The sequence below is a fragment of the Globicephala melas genome, chromosome 12 (assembly GCF_963455315.2).
Source record: "Globicephala melas chromosome 12, mGloMel1.2, whole genome shotgun sequence".
Classification (NCBI taxonomy): Eukaryota; Metazoa; Chordata; class Mammalia; order Artiodactyla; family Delphinidae; genus Globicephala; species Globicephala melas.
Window position 1 is genome coordinate 26,418,496 of NC_083325.1, and position 18,837 is coordinate 26,437,332.

At 48.7% G+C, this 18,837-nt stretch overlaps 2 protein-coding genes across 3 annotated transcripts in view; both read left to right on the forward strand.

Annotated features, from left to right (window-relative positions):
* The window catches only part of MOB1A (MOB kinase activator 1A), a 30,624-nt gene extending 20,975 nt beyond the window's left edge, over positions 1 to 9,649 (forward strand). Inside the window, exon 7 of one of the 2 annotated variants that reach the window (XR_011377927.1) lies at positions 9,561 to 9,649. The gene's annotated coding sequence lies outside the window, so the exon portion shown is untranslated. Of the gene's footprint in view, positions 1 to 7,318; positions 7,443 to 9,560 lie in introns of those variants that run through there. The other variant, XR_009566059.1, reaches the window with a different exon arrangement.
* Positions 5,011 to 17,557, forward strand: BOLA3 (bolA family member 3). The gene is made up of 4 exons (XM_030877613.3): positions 5,011 to 5,148; positions 7,319 to 7,442; positions 9,561 to 9,649; positions 15,048 to 17,557. The coding sequence occupies exons 1-4, from the start codon at positions 5,095 to 5,097 to the stop codon at positions 15,111 to 15,113; spliced, it is 333 nt and encodes a 110-aa protein (XP_030733473.1). The 5' UTR covers positions 5,011 to 5,094; the 3' UTR covers positions 15,114 to 17,557.
* Positions 17,558 to 18,837: the final 1,280 nt, after the last annotated feature.

Consider the following 18,837-nt stretch of genomic DNA (forward strand, 5'->3'; position numbering starts at 1 on the left):
GTAAAACTGGCCTTTTTTTAAAAAAATAATTTTATTTATTTATTCTTGGCTGCATTGGGTCTTCGTTGCTGCATGAGGGCTTTAGTTGCGGTGAGCAGGGGCTACTCTTCGTTGCAGTGTGTGGGCTTCTAATTGCAGTGGCTTCTCTTGTGGCGGAGCACGGGCTCTAGGCGTGCGGGTTTCAGTAGTTATGGCACATGGGCTCAGTAGTTGTGGCGCATGGGCTTAGTTGCTCTGCGGCATGTGGGATCTTCCCGTACCAGGGCTCAAACCCGTGTCCCCTGCATTGGCCACTGCACCACCAGGGAAGTCCCTCACTCTATTTTTTATGCCACCAATCCTCTTCTTTTGCATTTTTCATCCAAGTCCTAAAACTGGCCTTTGATTTGCTTCTATTATAAAAAATTATGTGAAGTTACGTTGGAACTAATTTGGAAGCCTAAGATCGTGAGATTGTTCTGAAAATCCTTTTCTAAAAAGGTTCAGATTCATACTGTGGAGCTAGAATTGTTAAACCACTGTCAGTCACGTGCATACCCTTTTTGTCCCATGCCATGCTGGGCCTTTGACATAGGTTACTAAAGCAAGATCCTGTCACGGAGTTTATGGACCAGTGCGAAAAACAGACATATACATAAATTGATAGTTCTAAAGGGCTATTTTGTGTAGTAAAAGTTATGCAGAAGTTATGGTTTAGTTTACTGTGGGGCAGTCAGAGGTGAGTAGGAGCTCAAAAGATGGGTAGGGGCTTCCCTTGTGGCACAGTGGTTGAGAGTCTGCCTGCCGATGCAGGGGACACGGGTTTGTGCCCCGGTCCGGGAAGATCCCACATGCCGCGGAGCAGCTGGGCCTGTGAGCCATGGCTGCAGACCCTGCGTGTCCGGAGCCTGTGCTCTGCAACGGAAGAGGCCACAACAGTGAGAGGCCCGCGTACCGCAAAAAAAAAAAAAAAAAAGGGTAGTTACCAAATAACCAGAATTGTTGCATGGTTTGCATAGGGAGGTATAAGCAGTCCAGTATTAGTGAAGGGTATATTTCAGTTGGACAGGTAGGTAGGGGTTAGATCATATGAAAGCACTTGGATTTTTACCTGTAGGTGATGACTCTGAAGGATTTTAAGTAAGCAAATAAATGGACAAATTTTCGTTTCAGATGGCTCTGATAGCAGTGTGGAAAACTGAGGGTAAGAGGAGGATACTAAAGCTTTAATTAAGTTAGGTATTAAGCCCCAGTTTGGTGGTGTGGCCTGGCATAAGTGACCCCATTTGGGGCCTGTGGTTTTCTTTTTAATAATAGGAGTCGGAGCTTCCCTGGTGGCACAGTGGTTGAGAGTCTGCCTGCCGATGCAGGGGACACGGGTTCGTGCCCCGGTCCGGGAGGATCCCACATGCCGCGGAGCAGCTGGGCCCGTGAGCCACGGCCGCTGGGCCTGTGCGTCCGTAGCCTGTGCTCTGCAACGGGAGAGGCCACAACAGTGAGAGTCCGCGTACCGCAAAGAAAAGGAGTCAGGCTTCCCTGGTGGCGCAGTGGTTGAGAGTCCGCCTGCCGATGCGGGGGACATGGGTTCGTGCCCTGGTCTGGGAGGATCCCGCGTTCCGCGGAGCAGCTGGGCCCGTGAGCCATGGCCGCTGGGCCTGCGCATCCAGAGCCAGTGCTCCGCGGCGGGAGAGGCCACGGCAGTGAGAGGCCCGTGTACCGCAAAAAAAAAAAAAATAATAAAAATAATAGGAGTCATTCAACTAATACTAGAATGAATGAGCATACTTTTAGCTGATCACTTTGAACAACAAATGTAGGTTCATCTGATATCAGGTGGCCTTGGCCTGCAGCGGCTTGAAGCAAGATTTCGGTTCCCTGGCCAGAGATTGAAGTCAGGCCATGGCAGTGAATCCTAGCCACTAGACCACCAGAGACAGTGGCCAGTGACAAGGCCCTGGCCTGTCGGTTTTTAGAAATGAATTTCCACAAGGAGAGGGAAAGTAGTGAAACAAATGAAGTGTTTATTAGGAGGAAAAAGAGTATGTGTGAATAGACACACACAGGCGGACTCAAGAGTCATGCCCTCGTGGTAGTTTGAATCACTTAATATGGGGCATTTCTTCCGGGTTTCTTCTGGCCAATCATCTAGCATTGCCTGGCTCTGAGTCCGTATTTGGTTTATCGCAGGGTCCTCCCTGTGTGCGTGCATCTCTTAGCCAAGATGGCTTCTAGTGAAGAGGCCTATGGGTAGGTTGACATCATCTACTATGTGTAGTCGGGAAGGTCTCCTTGACGTCAAGGATGAGAAATATGTGGTCTCTTTGTCTCTTATGTGGTCAGGGCTCAGCTCCTCTCTGCCCCTGCCATTACTGTTATCTTAAAGTGTCCACTGGAGGCAAAGTCTAGCTATTTACCCTGTTCCTTTTGTTACTTCTATCTGGAAGTGTAAACAGAAGGCTGTCTGTAAATGTCTCCTGTCTCACGTCCAACTGTTACCCCACACCTGGGTTTGCCTCTTGGTGGGTGTCAAGCCAAATGACACAACCAAGTCAAAGAGGAGGAGAAGGGAGGATTTATTGCAGCAAGTAATAACACTGGGGATCTTTCCCAAAGCAGTATCTCCCCAAGAGCAAAATTGGAGAAGTTTTAAGCTAAGGGTACATGCATATTCATGAAGGGGCTTGAGCAGAGGAGAATTCAGTCTAGAATTGGGGCACAGGTGGACAGAGTCAAAGTTTTAGTTGAAGTCACAAGGGTCAGGAAAGATCAACATAATTTCTTAGCTTCCAGTTGATCTGGTGACTGAGCTCTCAGGGCGGGTGGGGATGGTGTTTGAATTCTGCAGAACAACTCAAGAGTGTGTGCCAGGCAAATCTTTACCGTTGAAACAGAACTGGGAGTCTTTATAAGTGATTTATTATCTTTGCGATTGTTACTACTCTTCCTGGGTTACAGTCGTTTTTTCCTGCATTCTTTTATTTCCTTAAGATCATTAATTACTGAGACCTATTCAAGGGCAAGTGTTGTGGCCAGGCTTAGATCACAAAATGACTTAGGCCAGAAATGGCTCATGTCAAGAAAGCCATGCCTGATTCTCTTTCTCCGGGGACCTCCTACCCTATCTGCTTGCACAACCCATCCAAGTGCAACACCGAACATGTTAATTGTATAAGCCAGAATGCAATACGAAAAAGCTGGTACATCCTTCAGTGTATACCAGACCACATGCTGCAAATATCCTACTAGAGAAAGGGCTTGGCTGAATTTTGGCTTTGATATCTATCTGAAGCATTCCAGCAGTGGGGCAGATTTGCTGATAATCATACTGAAACCACAGAAATGTGTCTCGGGGCTCCAAGGAGCTCTGGTTCTTTATGGCTCAGCGCAGAAAGAATGCAGCAAGAGGCAAAGTGATAGATAAGTGATTTATTAGAATAGGATGCTTGTGAGGTTACAAGCAACCGGCAAGAAGGGTGCTGCCTCGAGAGCTTAGTGGGCTACAGTTCTGTGATCAAAGGAGAAGTGGGGAGGGGGAGAAGACCACCACCTTCCTCATTCTTCAGTAGACGTCAAGCTTCTGTCATCAGTTCCTCCTCCATGTCAGGCGGGGGAGTTTTCTTGTCCCTACATGGTCAAACTGGGACTGCCGTGGCACAATGGAAATGAGCAAAAAGGCAGTAACAGGGCTTCCCTGGTGGCGCAGTGGTTGAGAGTCCACCTGCCGATGCAGGGGACACGGGTTCGTGCCCCGGTCCAGGAAGATCCCACATGCCGGGGAGCAGCTGGGCCTGTGAGCCATGGCCACTGAGCCTGCGCATCCGGAGCCTGTGCTCCGCAACGGGAGAGGCCACGACAGTGAGAGGCCCGCGTACCGCAAAAAAAAAAAGGCAGTAACATATACTAAAATGTGATAAATCATCTCAGCTTTCAGTATAATGTCACCTTTTCCTTATATTACTGTTTTCAGTGCGTGAAGAGAAGTATGTCTTAGGCATCATCAACTTCCTGAACTTACTGGGTAGGATGTGGGTCTCATTACACCATTGTTTTATTGTTTTGGGGCATGTCTCATGCTTCTGTTGCATGGTTTTGTTGCTAGGCAAGCCTGCTTGGATTTGTGATTAAGCAAACCTACTTTCTTGGGTGATCGTTAACTTACAGGGGTCTTCTATACTTTTTTATTTACTTATGATTCCTCAGTGGGATTAACTATTTAATCACCTACTTTGTTCCTTTACTCAGTCCCTATCAATACCGGTCCCCGATGGTGTCAGTTTCCACTGCATTGTGAAGAATCCAAGGTCTGTGTTTCCAGCAGCATCTCTGCTGGGCAGTGTCCTGCAGGCACCTTAGACTCAGACGAATCCAAAACTGAAGTTAGTCGACCCCCTTCACCCCAAACCTAGTTCTCCTCTACTCATTTCATTGTCCAAGCCAGAACCCTGAGGGTCCTCCCTGCTACCTTCATCCCCTCATCCACCAATCGGGTCACTCCAGTCCATTCACCTCCCAGGTGTCTCAGTCCACTCCTCCCATCCCTGCTGCTGCTGCTGCTGCTGCTGTAGTTCGGGCCTCAAGTCTCACTTGGACCATTGCAATAGCCTTGGGACTTCTGTCCTCGTCTCCAATTTCAGCCTCCTTCTGTCCCCGCTCCTTGCAGGAGCGAGTGATCTTTCTAAAACGCGAATCTGAAAACGACTCCCCTGCTTAAAATCCTCTCCTGGTTCCCTCCTGGAGGGAGAAACCCAAGCTCCTCAGTTTAGCAGCAAGTTTTCGGGTGGGGAGTTGGAAATGGAGGCGTTCCACCTAGGGCCCCAGGGTCTTTGGGACGAGGGAAAGTCCTGCAGGACCGAGCACCTAGCACCGTCTTCTAGGCAGAGGAGGAAGGACCCGCTGGGGGAGAGCCTTGGGAGGCAGGGGAAGCCGGTGCCAGAGCCAGGGCAGAAGACAGGGCCCTGGGCGTGGGGGGGCGGCGTGGGCGGGGCGTGCGGGGGCGGCTCGCGGCCTCCGGACGGCAGGGGGCGGCCTAGCCCGTGGCGGCGGCGGCCCTGGACCCAGGCTCCGCGTCTTTTGGGCGACAAAGCGACCTCAGACGGCGGGCCGCGTCGGCCGGGCATGGCGGCGTGGAGCCCGGCCGCGGCAGCGCCTCTGCTCCGCGGAACCCGTCGGGTGAGCGCGGGCGGGGACCGGGCTGCTCTCCCCTGGGCGGGAGCTGCGCTGGGACCGCGGGGCCGGCCGCGGCCGCGGAAGTGGTCCACCGAGGGAGGCGCGCTGGGCCCAGGGCCTACCCTTCATTTCTCTTATTCACTCCCTCGTTGGTTCGTTCATTTAGTGGGCCCAGCTACGGGCACTGGGAGAAGTGTCAGGCCCGGCGCGTGCTGGGGGAGCTCCCGAACGGAGTGGGGGTTGAGGCCGAGGGGAATAGGTAGTCATAATACAGCGGGCACGGAAAAAGCAATGTTGATTTACTGAGCCGAAGACATGGGACTCATAGCCCGGAGTCGCGGCGTGCGTGCCGGGGACTGTTGGCTGGGTCAGGGCTCCGGAAAGTCCGCCTGGCTTCTGTGACCTTGACCCTCCCCAAATCCCATACTCCCGGGGTAGGAAGCCAGCAGAGGGCACTCACCACGCGCCCTGCTAATTTTCTCTCCGCCGTTTCTGATTCATTCTTTCCTCACTTCATCCACTTCTTTCGCTTTCCTCTCACATTCCTCCTTCTCTTGGACCTGCCTCCCCCAGGCATGAAGGACACTTCTGCTGGTGATTCTCAGAGTGGACAGTCGGCTTTCCGGGGATTTTGTCAGTAGATTACTGGTTTAAAGGCCGCTGCCTGCAGATCAGCTGAGATGAGGAAAAGGCTTCTCCCAAGGAGTCAGCAGTGCTAACCACCCTCACTCCTTAGTGATTGCCGCTTCTGCGTGCCACCTGGCTACCCTCTGCCTTTGCCCCCCAGGGCACTGTCTTCAGAGGAGGTCCCATTCCCCCCTGCCCCCCCAGTCTTACCCAGGCCCACAACTTAAGATTCTGTCCCTGTATACATCACTCAGACAGCCTCCCTCCAGATCTTTCTCCTGACCTGCATTTCAGTTGCCTGCTAGAATCAGGACTTCTTTGCAGGTGCCCAGTACATATGCCTTGAATCGTGTGGTTCTTCCCCTGCTCATTCATTCATTCACTCATTCATCCATAACCCAAGTCCTCCTGAGGGCCTGCCCTGGGTCAGCTCTAGAAGACTGCAGTAACAAGACAGACCTAGTCTTGGCCTCTAAGACCACTTGGTGTAAGAGTCAATGCACAGGGCATTTTAAAGGAGGCGCTCTGAGGTTCTATAACCCAGGACCCTGCTCTGGGCCGTCAGAAAAGGCCTGAGGTTGGGCAGGACTGAGGAGGAGAAGGGATGTTACCTTCAGCACCAGCACTTGATGAACAGCGCTCCCTCCACCTGCCTTCCTTCTCCAGTCAGGGATGCCTGGTACTACTCCCTTTGTAATGATACCATTATCTGGGAATCTTTCCTGACTTACTTCAAAAGGCACTGGTACTTTGGCACCAAGAAGCCTGTCTAACAAAGTCCAAAATCTTTGGCCTGACACTGAAGGCCTGCCATGCTCTATTTTCAGTCTCCCCTTTCAGCATGTGCTCAGCCCAGCCAAGGGGCTGCTGACATGGTTTTGTGCTCTTTCATCCATAAGAGTTGAGACACATTCCCATCAGGAGCACTGGGTCCTTAGGGTAGCCATTGGGGGAGGGGGGAGTGTTACTGTCAGTGGTAAATAATCTAAAAATGTTCTGACTTCAGGTCCTTTAATAGAATTCTGTTTCTTCTCCCAGTAAGAACTGCAAAGGGTAGCTGGCTTATTGAGCAGTAGGTCACAGGGTTACACCCCACTGGAGAGAATGTAGAATGTTAATCAGGCTTAAAGGGTGGGTGGCATTTGGCCCCATCATTACATGGTCAGTGGCATGCTGGCCTAAGCAGGGCATGCCTGAGCCAGGCTGCTGCCCGGCCTCTCCTGACTCTGCATCTTATTAAGGGATCCAACCTTGGCATATTACTTAGTGCTTCAGGTGCCTCACTTATTAAACCGTCATCATGTTAGTGTCTCACTGTCATGAGGAGTTAAACACTTGTTGATTTAAGTTGGGGCCCTTGTTATCTCTAGAGTCAAAGTGAGTTATTTACAACTCCACTCCCCCCTCAAAAGAAGTTTATTCTGCATCCTGGAGAGCTTAAATGGACATCAGACACCATGCAGTCCCCCTGACTTAGCTCAGGGCCCTGCCTTGCAGGGGAGGGCAGGGGGGGCCTGCACAGTGACTCTCCTCTGTTCTGTGGCAGCTTCCTCTTCTCCACTGTGCCCAGCGTATGTTTGCCTCGCAGACTGAGGGGGAGCTCAAAGTGACCCAAATTCTCAAAGAAAAATTTCCTCAAGCTACAGCTATCAAAGTCACTGACATTTCAGGTAAGGTTTTCTCTCATCTTTCCCACAGAGTTTGGTAAGATTTTACCCGCTGGAGGGGTAGAGGGCAGGAGGCTTGAATGGAACTCGCCATCAGTGGCTTCTCAATACATGTGGCTTTTAGACACATAGACCTTGGCCTCTCCCGCTGCAAGGGTGGAGGTGGGGATGCAGAAACATTGGCGGGGAGCTGCGAGGACTTGTGGTTGCAGGCTTGGCGCAGCTCAGATTTAGGTCTCTCTCAGTCACCCTGGGGCTCCGGTCCACAGCCTTTAATTTGACTTTGAGATGAGCCAGACTTTAATTTCCCCACATTCTTCTGACACCCTAGAATGCCAGAGCTAGAACAGACTCCAGGAAGACGAGCCCAGAGAGGTCTAAGAACCTGCCTAGCCCTTCACAGGGCATAGGTGGCAGAGCCAGAACCCAGGGCAGACTCTGTCCTGAGCCCAGTGACCAGCCCCAGACAGGCCCTGCCTTTCTCAGATGGCCGCTGGCACCTCAAAGTTCAGGCTGACTGTGAGTTAGGAGCAGGCTGGGATATCAACTTCTGCCCACACCAGACGGGGAAGATAAGGCCTTTATCTAGACACACATGTGGAAGAGCTGGCCAGGGGTGGCATCTCCCACACCCAGACCCAGTCTTTGTCACTCTGCATTGCTCGAGGGCTCACTGGCTTCTCTGGGAACATAACATTTACAAGGATAGGGAGAAAGTTTAGAAAGTAGTTTTACTCTGGACACTATAGGAAATTAACCCATCTAAAGATCTGTTGGAATGGTAGGTTGGGTGAGCCCTCTGCAGGGGTCCCAGGGCAATGCTGAGGTCTTTTTTTTAAAAAAATTTATTTATTTAATTTAATTTATTTTTGGCCGCGTTGGGTCTTCATTGCTGTGCGCGAGCTTTCTTTAGTTGCAGCGAGCGCAGGCTACTGTTCGTTGCAGTGGGCGGGCTTCTCATTGTGGTGGCTTCTCCTGTTGCGGAACATGGGCTCTAGGCGCGTGGGCTTCAGTAGTTGTGGCTTGTGGGCTCTAGAGCGCAGGCTCAGTAGTTGTGGAGCACAGGCTTAGTTGCTCTGCGGCATGTGGGACCTTCCCGGACCAGGGCTCGAACCCGTGTCCCCTGCATTGGCGGGCGGATTCTTAACCACTGTGCCACCAGGGAAGTCCCAGTGCTGAGGTCTTGATGTCACCAGTCTTGTACCTGCCTCAGGCCCAGTTAGGGGAGAGCTGGAACTTGACCTCCAGTCTCACTCTGCCCAGCCCTGGGTAGAGTGCAGAAAGGGGATCAAGGCTAGGAACCTTGGTTTAGCCAAAGCTTAGCCTCCTAGAACCCATGAAAAAAGCTTAACAAAGCCTATTGAGTTCTTTCTTGCCGCTTTGTGTCATGCTGGAGCAGCACATTTTATTATCATCAGTCATCAGCACTAGCTTTCCAGCCATGTGGAGACAAAGCTCGGGTTGGGGGTGGATGGGTCCACACAAGCGCTGCCTTGAGAGCATCCCCAGACAGCCACCCACTCCCTGCCGCAGCCCAGGGGGAAACCCTTAATGCTGCTTGTAGAGCAGGGGCGCTGGAGAGCCCAGCTCCGTGACCAGCATGTTTTCACTGTTTATTGTAATGCTGTATCCCTGTCTCTCACGCTTCCTTGTTCCTTTTATTTTGGATAGTATTGCACGTGGTTTTTGAATCACATTTTAGTGTGTTTTTGCATTTTTAAAAATACCAATTGCTAGTCCTTTGGGAGGTGGAGCACTGAAATTCAGTCCCTCCCACCTTCTTCCATGGCATTTGCTGGCTTAATAAAAGGAAATAGTAGGAAAACCTACATTTCCTAGGCTTTACATGTTTTGTGCCTTATCTTTCCTACCCCAAAAGCAAAATTCTGGGCAGTGCAAGTGCCTTACAAAAGGAAGAGCATGTTTTGGATTGAGGCAGCCTGCCAGGAGGAGGACATGGTCAGATTGTAAGCCATGATCCTCTAACAATCTTAGCAACTTTCTACAGAATGATAACATTCAGACCTTCTTTGGGTTGTGTGGTACTTACTTCAAGGACATAAGGAACTGTGGCTGCTGTAACTTAATAATTGAAACACTTTCAAATCACATTTATTTCAGGAGGCTGTGGGGCCATGTATGAAATTCAAATTGAATCAGAAGAATTTAAGGAGAAGAGAACTGTCCAGCAGCACCAGATGGTAAATCAGGTCAGTAGAGGCCTTGCCACTGGTCTCCGCATCTGAAAGGGCCTGCAAGTGGGGATGGTATTGTACCACCAGTGCTAGGAAAGAATAATGCAATACCACAATCATGTGAACAGGACTCAGGATCTGAGAAAAACATAAACAAACTATCTGGGATTGGATTGTAGGCAGATATGAATTTTATTCAAAATTGAAAACAAGCCACCCAATAGTTATTTTGCATTTCCCTGTATAGTGCTACCGATGTTTACTGTGTACTGTTATTGTTGCATATTGAATAGTATTTGTAAACACAGGAGTACTAAAATATATATGTTTTTGTAGATTTGAACATTTTTTTAAGCCTCTTTTAGGACTACTAAAGTAGTCCTAAATTGGATAAATTGAAGGATGGCCTGATTGAGAATTGCTCCAGCTGCCCTGGACCCAGTGACAACAGCAGGGGTCCGGAACATCAGATTAAACCAGACTAAGGCCCAACGTATTCATTTTCTATGCTTATTTTACTTGGAATTTATTCCAGCCTTGACCCTTGGGCCTATGTCTATAAACTCACCCCGTTCAGCCAGTGTGTTTGACATCATTCTGGAAAGTTGCACTTTGTGAACTAGTTTAACTTTTGTAAAGCACAGCTCTGGTCATGAAAGTCGAGTCCAGGTGTTCCAGACTGCTCTTCCAGGCCTTTCCCCACCCTTCTTGGCCTAGAGTCTACCTCTGAGCCCTGCCCATTGGTCTCTCCATGCATCTGGACCTTTGTCCAGATCAGACCTCCTACCTGGGCTGCCCCTCCCTCACTCCTCTGCCAGGCTCAAATGCTGTCTTCCCACCTGCCTGGCAGGGAATGAATGCCCTCCACCGCCTGACTCCAGGCTTTTCTGGCTTGTGTCCTGGAAACTTAGGTCCCTGCCTCCATCCCTTGGCCCTGCGAGCCCTTTGTGGTCTGGTTTCTTGTTGGATCCATCTTTGGATTCCTCGTGGAGTCCACCTTCACTTGGATGTGGGCACATACAGCCCTAAGGCGTGCTGGTGGTCTGACTGGGCAATCTGGGGTGGAACAGCAACCACTTCTGTCCTCCAGAAGCACTTCTAGCCCCATGTGATCCCAGGGATTGGAGCCAAGGTAGAAGACAAGGCAGGGAAGACCCAACTGGCCCAGATCATCCCCAACTGGTAGGACTTTGTTATCAAAACTACTCAGGCTGCCTAGTGCAACTGGGCTCCTGGGGGTGCTGTTAAGTACAGCACATCCCCTGGCCTGAAGCCATGGTTACAGGGATGCAGGTTCTGGAGTTGGACTGCCCACATTTCAAATCTGGGCTCTGCTACTTTCTGCTGTGTGACCTTGAGCAAGTTACTTAATCTCCCTGTGCCTCAGTTTCCTAATCTGTAACAGGGAGAGTAATAGGATTTGCCTCAAAGGGCTCTTTTGAGGATTAGTGGTAAAGTCATGTAAAGCACTGAGAACAGTGTCTGACACATGCTAAGTCCTTCATAAATGTCAGCTGCTGTCACCATCATCATCACTGTTACCTATAAATGCTGTGAGGAACCTGCCACAAGTTCAGGGGGCAGCAGTTTTCCTCTGCTTGGGAGAATGTCACCTACATCATCTTGGGCTCAAGGTTTCCTTTGGGCCCCTACTGAACAGGTACCTTCCCTGGCCCCGTCCTTGCTGGAGAACCTTGCTCGTTTGTCTGTCATTGCCCTGGAAGCAGACTATGCAGGCCAGGTCCAGGTCTGTTTTCTTTTTCTTTTCTTCTTTTTTTTTTTTTGTAATTTTTATTTTATATGGGAGCATAGTTTATTAACAATGTTGTATTAGTTTTAGGTGTACAGCAGAGTGATTCACTTATACAACCCAGGTCTGTTTTCTTCACTGCTGTGTCCCCAACACCTAACAAAGGACCTGGTACATAAAACAGCTCAATCAGTGTTTGTTGAGAGTTTATAGAGAGTAAGGAGAGCTGGCCTGGGTTTTCTAATTGATTTACAGAGAAATTAAATGTTTAATGCCTGAAAGGCTTTCCACTTCAGAGAATTCACCTCCTGGCATTGGTGTACTTTTAACCTGGAGCAGCTACTGCCTGGGTTACCATAGCAGCCGCTTTGCTGGGCCAAGCACTGCTTGCCGTGGGGTGGGTGAGGCAAGAGGCAGTGGCAGAGGGCGTCACCGCCATATGCTTTGGGCCAGGCCCCAGTGATGGCAGGATGATGAGGATTCCTTCCCCATCCATCCTGCCCCTGCCCTGGGGAGCAGCCACACAGAGGAGAGCAAGCGCCGTGTTCCCTCTGTGTCGGGCGAGCTGGTCCATCCCAGCTCCGCACGTTACAGTGCGACTAGAGCTTCAGATTCCTCGTTGGTGAAGACCACGTGAGGTGCTGGCCACACGTGCCCACCTTGTGCTGGCATGGGAAGGGCGTTTGGTAAATAGCAGTTGCCCTCTCCCTTTCTCTGCCCTCTTTCCTGTCTGTTGTCCATCATCCTCCCCAAAGGGTGCCTCTGCCCTTGCTCCCCTACTCAGAACCCTTCGCTGGGCACCCTGGTTGCCCATGGAGCCCGTCCCACCCTCATCTGGGATTTCTGATCCTCTTTGTGGTCGGCCTCAGTCTCCCCTCCATGGGCCTGACTCAAAGCCAGGCTTTTCCTGGTGAATTGCAGCAGGTTCCCAGCCTTTCCTCACCTGCTCTTCTGGGCCCTGTGCCTGCTGCACCTCCGGCCGTCCCGCTCCTGGGCTACCTCCTGCACAAATGGCCAGTGCGGTAGCAAATGCTTCTTCCTAACAGTACCCGCAGCAGCGCTGAGCTGGCTTGTGGTCTGGCAGCATCCATCACAGTCTGTGCTGAATCCATTTCTTGTGGGCTTGAGTTACTTTCCTTACCTTTTTTATCATTTTCCCATGCCTTTTTCATTTGTGTCCCCAGCACCCAGCATAATGCCATGGGCATAGTGGTTGCTGAAAAATGTTTACCTACTGTACATCTTATAAACTGTGGGACTTTGGCCAAGTCATTTCCCTACTAGGGCCTCAGTTTCCTGACCTATTTAAAGTGACCCAAGTGATCTCTAAGGCCCTCTGTAGCTGTAAGATCCTGTGACCTGTGTTGGGGAGCCCTCTGAGGGCTGCAAGAGAGTGGGGAGAAGGCCCTGGAAGGGGAAGTGCACAGGGCTTAGGGATCAAAGCCTGGATGGTTTCTCTGTCCAGGGTCTTTCATGTGAAGCTGTGACTGGGCCCTCATCTAGCCACAGAGGCTTTAAGAATTGTGGCCGAGACACAGGGACAGCCTCTAGGGAACATTCCATGCCTGCAGAAAGCAGAGAGCATGTGGCTCAGGGCGCTGTGTTTCCCTCTCGCAGCAGTGACATGAGGCTTTTTCCAGGGGCATTTCTGCTTATCTGCAGAGCTGAGGGGCTTATTTGTGAATATGGAGATGGTGGGGCAGCTCATTGGCTCCCAACACAACCACAGCTCCTGGCATCAGGGGTGGCCAGGATGTCAGGATTCCCTGGGTTCAGGTTCTCTCTCACTTGCTGTTACTCACGTGCTGACGTTGGACAAGGGATAAACTCTATTTCTTTTTTTTATCAAAGATGGAGATAGGACTAGATTATCTCTAAGGATCCTTCTGACTCAATAAACTTGACCGCATGTGTTAGTATTCTCTTTGTTGTAAGTGGCAGAGACAAAGTTAAAACGAGCATTAGCAAACAAAGGTAATTAATTGGCCCATGTAATGAAATTATCTAGATTCAGGGTCTTAAGTTCATCTGCTTGTTCTTTCATATTGTCTTTTTCTGAGCTTCCAGTTTCTGTATGTTGGCCTCATTTTCTCCTACTGGAGATGGGCTTTCTCTTCTTGGTGGGGAACAGGACTCCAAGTTGCCTCCAAGTGACAATATTCCAGTATGCAGGCATACCTCAGGGATATTGCAGGCTTGGTTCCAGACCATGAGGATAAATCAAGCACATGAATTTTTTTGGTTTCCCAGTGTATATAAAAGTTATGCTTACACTATATTGTATCTATCAAGTGTGCAGTAGCATTATGTCTAAAAAAAAAAACTATATATCTTAATTTTAAAATACTTTGCTAAAAAATTCTAATCATCATCTGATAATACAGGGATGCCACAAACCTTTAGTTTGTGAAAAAACACAATATCTGCAAAATATAGTAAAGCAAAGTGCAATAAGACAGGGTATATCTGTGGTGACCAAGAGAGAAGGCTCTACACTGAAAAATCCCAGGGAAGACTCTGATTGGCCCAGTTTGAGTCATGTGCCTCCCCTGGACCAGTCAGGCTGGTCCAGGGGCACATAGCTACCTCAGTACAGGTCAACTGGTAGTCCCACCAGCAGTACACAATTAAAGTGGAAAGGGAGAAGGGAGATTGCTGGATAGACTGGAAAAAAATGTCTACCCCACTGTGATGTCTTGGGCCTAGTATAAAAGGACTTAGACTCTCATGCCTCATTCAGGTCCTGTAGTGTGTCTCCTGGTACTGCAAGAGCTAAATATCTGTTTGATTGTGGTTGCCCATTTACACTTGGGCCCTGACATCATTTGTAACCTTAAACAAATCTCGTAATTTACAATTTTATTTTCTGATTTAGAGTAAAATTGGGGAATTGGTGCTGATTAGTGTGGTTTTATCTTTTTATTTAAAAAAAATTTTTTTACATGAAGCTATATATTTTCTTTTATTCAAGTAATTTTTTAAAATTTTGGCTGTGCTACTCAGCTTGTGGAATCTCAGTTCCCCAACCAGGGATTGAACCCAGGCCTTTGCAGTGAAAGCGTGGAATCCTATCCACTAGACCACCAGGGGACTCCCAGTGTGGTTTTAAAGAACAGCTGTTCTTTGCTCAAAATAGCAAAACACAAAAAACAGCCTGAAAGTTCTTCATTAGGGGACAGGCTAAAAAGTTACGATACATATAATGGAATGCTATGCTGATACAAAAAAGAATGAGGGCATGCTTTGTGCCTGATGTGGAAAGATCCCCAGTGTTAGGGGAAAAGAGAGTGCAGAACTGTGTTTGAAATACTATCATTTGTGTTTTAAAAAGGTATTGGCATGGAATATATATTAATATTAGTTTGAATATGCATTTTTAAATTCTTGCAAAGATGCACATGAAAATACCAACAGTTCTCTATTTGGTTTGGAGGTGGAAACTGGGGGACAGGTGTGGGAGGGAGACTTTACTGCATGCCTTTTATGCCTTTTGATTTTTGAGCCAGCTTAAATACTGATTCCAAAAATAAAAAGGAAACATTGTTAAAGAAAGTGTGTGCAAAGTTTCCTACAGAGATAGAGCTATATAAAAATACTCCCATAGAGACTTATTGTAATCAGTGTCAAATACAAAACAATGATGATGCTCTTCTGCTTCCTTAGGCACTAAAAGAAGAAATCAAAGGTATGCACGGACTGCGGATATTTACCTCTGTCCCCAAACACTGACCACGCCTTGGCTGCGTAGATGTTGCTGCTGAAACCTTGGATGTATCTTATTGCCACCATTCTTTCCTAGGCATATGACAAAAAATTTATCTATTTTGTTCATGGACATTTCCATATTGTAATTATAGAAGAATATGATATCTATTTAGATGTTAATTAAAGGCAACAGACAACTAAAAATTTTTTCATTACAAAAATATTTATTTAATCCTGCTCTGTGCTAGGCAACATTCTTCTTTTTTTTTTTTTAATATTTATTTATTTATTTGTGCTGGGTCTTAGTTGCAGCACAGGGGCTCCTTAGTTGTAGCTCACCTGCTCCTTAGTTGCGCCACGTGGGCGCCTTAGTTGCAGCTTGAGGGCTCCTTAGTTGTGGCATGCGAACTCTTAGTTGTGGTATGCATGTGGGATCTAGTTCCCCAACCAGGGATTGAACCCGGGCCCCCTGCATTGGGAGCGAGAAGTCTTATCCGCTGCGCCACCAGGGAAGTCCTGGCAACATTCTTAATATGGGGATAATGTAATTAATAAGAAGCAGACCAAGAAAGACTATATGAAATTTTTGAACAGTCATGAGTAATGCTTTTAGTCCCTTTGCTTCAGAAGCATGTCCTTTTGTTCAAAGTGGTCTTGTCTTTGAACAGTTCTGTCCTGATGCTAGAGGCAGAATGGGGTGCCAGCTTCCTTGTCTTGTCAAGAAACTTTGTTTCTCCTCCTCTGTGAAACTGCTCAGGTCCCTTAATTTTACCAAAAAGAAAAGGAAAGACCCTTTGGTTTTGCTCTTCCCTTAGTTCACCACTCTGTGTCCCTTTCCTTCCAAACTTCTTACAAGAATGATCTTGGACCCTCAAGTTTCTTACTTCCTGGAGTGAACTCTGAGGAGTGTGGGCTGCCTGGATCAGGGTCTTCTTCACGTTTGAAGATCCCCCACCCTTTGCATCTTGGTGGGAGGTTGAGCCCGCCTCCAGTGTCAGAAGCTAAAAAGGCTTGCTTTCCTAGCTCCTTGGCAAACACGGCACAGGCAGATGATCTAGACTCAGCCAGATGGATCTGCCTTGAACTTTGCGTTGGGAGCAAGTGACGCTGAGAAGCGGGGCAGTGGCGTGTCCATTTTGGCAGCTGTGGCAGCAATGTCCAGTGTTCTGGGAGGTGTCGGTGTTATAGGCCGCTGTCTCTGGAGTCCATGGTGGTAGTCACTGTGTCTGCAATATGATCTGGGCTCTGGCCAGTTTTCCTCTTCCGGCCCATTTTCAGAAGCTGCTTCATCAATGTTCCCAGAAATTCTATGATTATCCCCATATCCTTTCACTGAATTCTTTTCTGCTCACATCGGCCTGGTCAGTATCTGTTGCTTACAACCGAGAGCTCTGATGGGTTCACCCGCCCCTCACAGTGTGGCTCCTGCCCTCCTGCTCCCATCTCTCCACTGGACAGCTTTATGAGAAATCACATCCACTGCCTCTCTCAGTCCTCCACATGACCTGTCGCCATAGCGATTGCAGGTTGACCATCCACTCCTTCCTCAAACGCCTCCTTTGTGTTTCATGGAACTGACCACCAGAGAAATCACTGGTCACTATCAGTTCTTAAGATCCCTCTTACCTCCCTAAGAAATAAAAGTATGTAGGTAAAACAACCTTAAGCCCCAGAGCTTTGGAGCAGCACAAATTTTAAATATTCTGTTCACATACAGTGCCCTCATTTTTGGTTTAAAATTATTCTCTAACCCCACAGTCTGGGGGAGGGATTGGTGTCCTGCCAAGGCAGAACTGCCTTTTACATGGAATAGATTCACTAAGTTGTATCAGATTTGAAAAGACAGGATAAAACAACTCCTGAGGGCCCAGGGCACCTCCAAAAGACCTAGACACCCCACAGGACAGCTTTTAGGTGGTATAGTGAGGGAACACCCAAGTCTCAGAGGCAAGAAGAAGGCAGTGGTCAGTGAGAACAGAAAGACCACAGAATTAGATACATGTTGATTACTTGTGTGGAGCGTAAGTGTCCTCCTCCTGAGGGTGGGCTGGATGTAGTGATCTGCTTCTAAAGAACAGATTAAAGTGGAAGTGACTGCAGCTTCAGACACTAGGTCATAAAGGGCACTGTGGCTTCCTCCTTGCTCTCTTGGATTGCTTGCTCTGGGGGAAGGTAGCTGCCATGTTGTGAGGACACTCAAGCAGCCTGTGGAGAGGTCCATGTGGTGAGGAGCCAAGGTCTCTTACCAACAGCCAATGAAGTAGGCCTGCCAGCAGCCCATAGAGAACTGAGCCTTCTGCCAAGACAAGAGCCATTCATCTTGGAAGTGGATCCTTCCAAGTCTGTCACAGCCAAGCCTTCAGAAAACTGTAGCCCCAGCTGACACCTTGACTGCAAACAGCTGGAACCACCCAGCTAGGCTACTCCTCAATTCCTGACCAATAGAAACTGTGAGATAATAAATGTTTGTTGTTTCCAGCCATGGAATTCCGGGGTGAATGTTTATGCAGCAATAGATAACTGATACACTTGTGCATTACTAGGAGGACACTGGGGATTACACATATTGAAGGAAGGGTTGAACAGCCAAACCTCAGAAAGGACAGGGTTACAGCTAAATGTCAGGAACAGGAACACCACCGCCACTGGGGCTCCTTGCCTCTCCTGTCTACTTCTCTCTGCAGATCAGCTTTATTGTCTCCTACTGTAAATCAGCGTCCACCACATGCTGCCAGTATACAACCGACTCTACTGCCAGTAGCTCTTAATTTTTATATCTTAATGTGCAGATCATGAGAAAGACAGACTGTCCTTCCAACTTCCACTTCAAAGGATGCCAGGGAGGGCCTTTGATCAGCCTGTCATGAATCAGGAGCCACCTGGAGTCCGGGAGTCACAGTACACTGCAGCCTCTCTCTGGACTCGGGTTTGGAGTGGAGGGAGGAACAACTGCCAAAAGAAGTAGGGGTTCTATTCTCCAAAGCAGAGACTGGGGACGAAACAACAGGAATTCTCAACTGGAGGAAAAGGTGAGTGGGAGAACAGGAAGAAAAGACCTCATAGGAGTGTGGAGACACTAGAGAAACTGGGACTCTTGCCTCTGCTTCATCACACCCCCACCCCAGAGATCTCTTCAGACCCAGTGAAATGTGTCAGTCCTACCACCTCACATGTCTGCTCCCAAATATGGCAAGAACTTTTTAATGTACCCCCCCGCCCCCCGTCAAACACACACACATACACAGTTGTTCTTACCCACAAATTAGAAGGCAAGTTGGGAGAGGAATGACTGGGTTTCTTTTTTAGTTGACTGAATAAGAAGAAATTGTTTCATGTTAGCAGCCACAGTATATACATTGCATCTGATACAGCCAACTCCTAGAGTTTAAGTGCTACTTACGGAAACTGCTGAATTAACCTGAGACATTTTCTGAGTCAAGGGTCCTTTTGAAGACTGTGCAGTTTTCCAGTGGAAAATCCAAAGTGTCCTAGGGTAGGTGATTGCTAGCTAGGCAAGTCAACCTAAGTAAGAGACACTGCCGGGTCCCAGGCCTGTTTTGTTCCATGGGTTCCTGTGGTGCCCCTCTCACCCCTGATTAGAGCACCCAACTAGCAGTTGTGGGACAAGCTGGCCTGCAACCTGGGAGGGGATTAGGGCCACAAAGCCCCACCCAGACAATGGCAGTGGCAGGGGATCAATAGATTCAATTTCCTTTCATCGGAATCCAAACTGGAAAGGGTAAATGAC

Coding starts and splice junctions, on each gene's coding strand:
- BOLA3 (XM_030877613.3), top strand. CDS start 5,095: ATGGCGGCGTGGAGCCCGGCCGCGGCAGCGCCTCTGCTCCGCGGAACC. Junction 5,149..7,318: donor TGCTCCGCGGAACCCGTCGG/GTGAGCGCGGGC, acceptor GTTCTGTGGCAG/CTTCCTCTTCTCCACTGTGC. Junction 9,650..15,047: donor AGCACCAGATGGTAAATCAG/GTCAGTAGAGGC, acceptor CTGCTTCCTTAG/GCACTAAAAGAAGAAATCAA.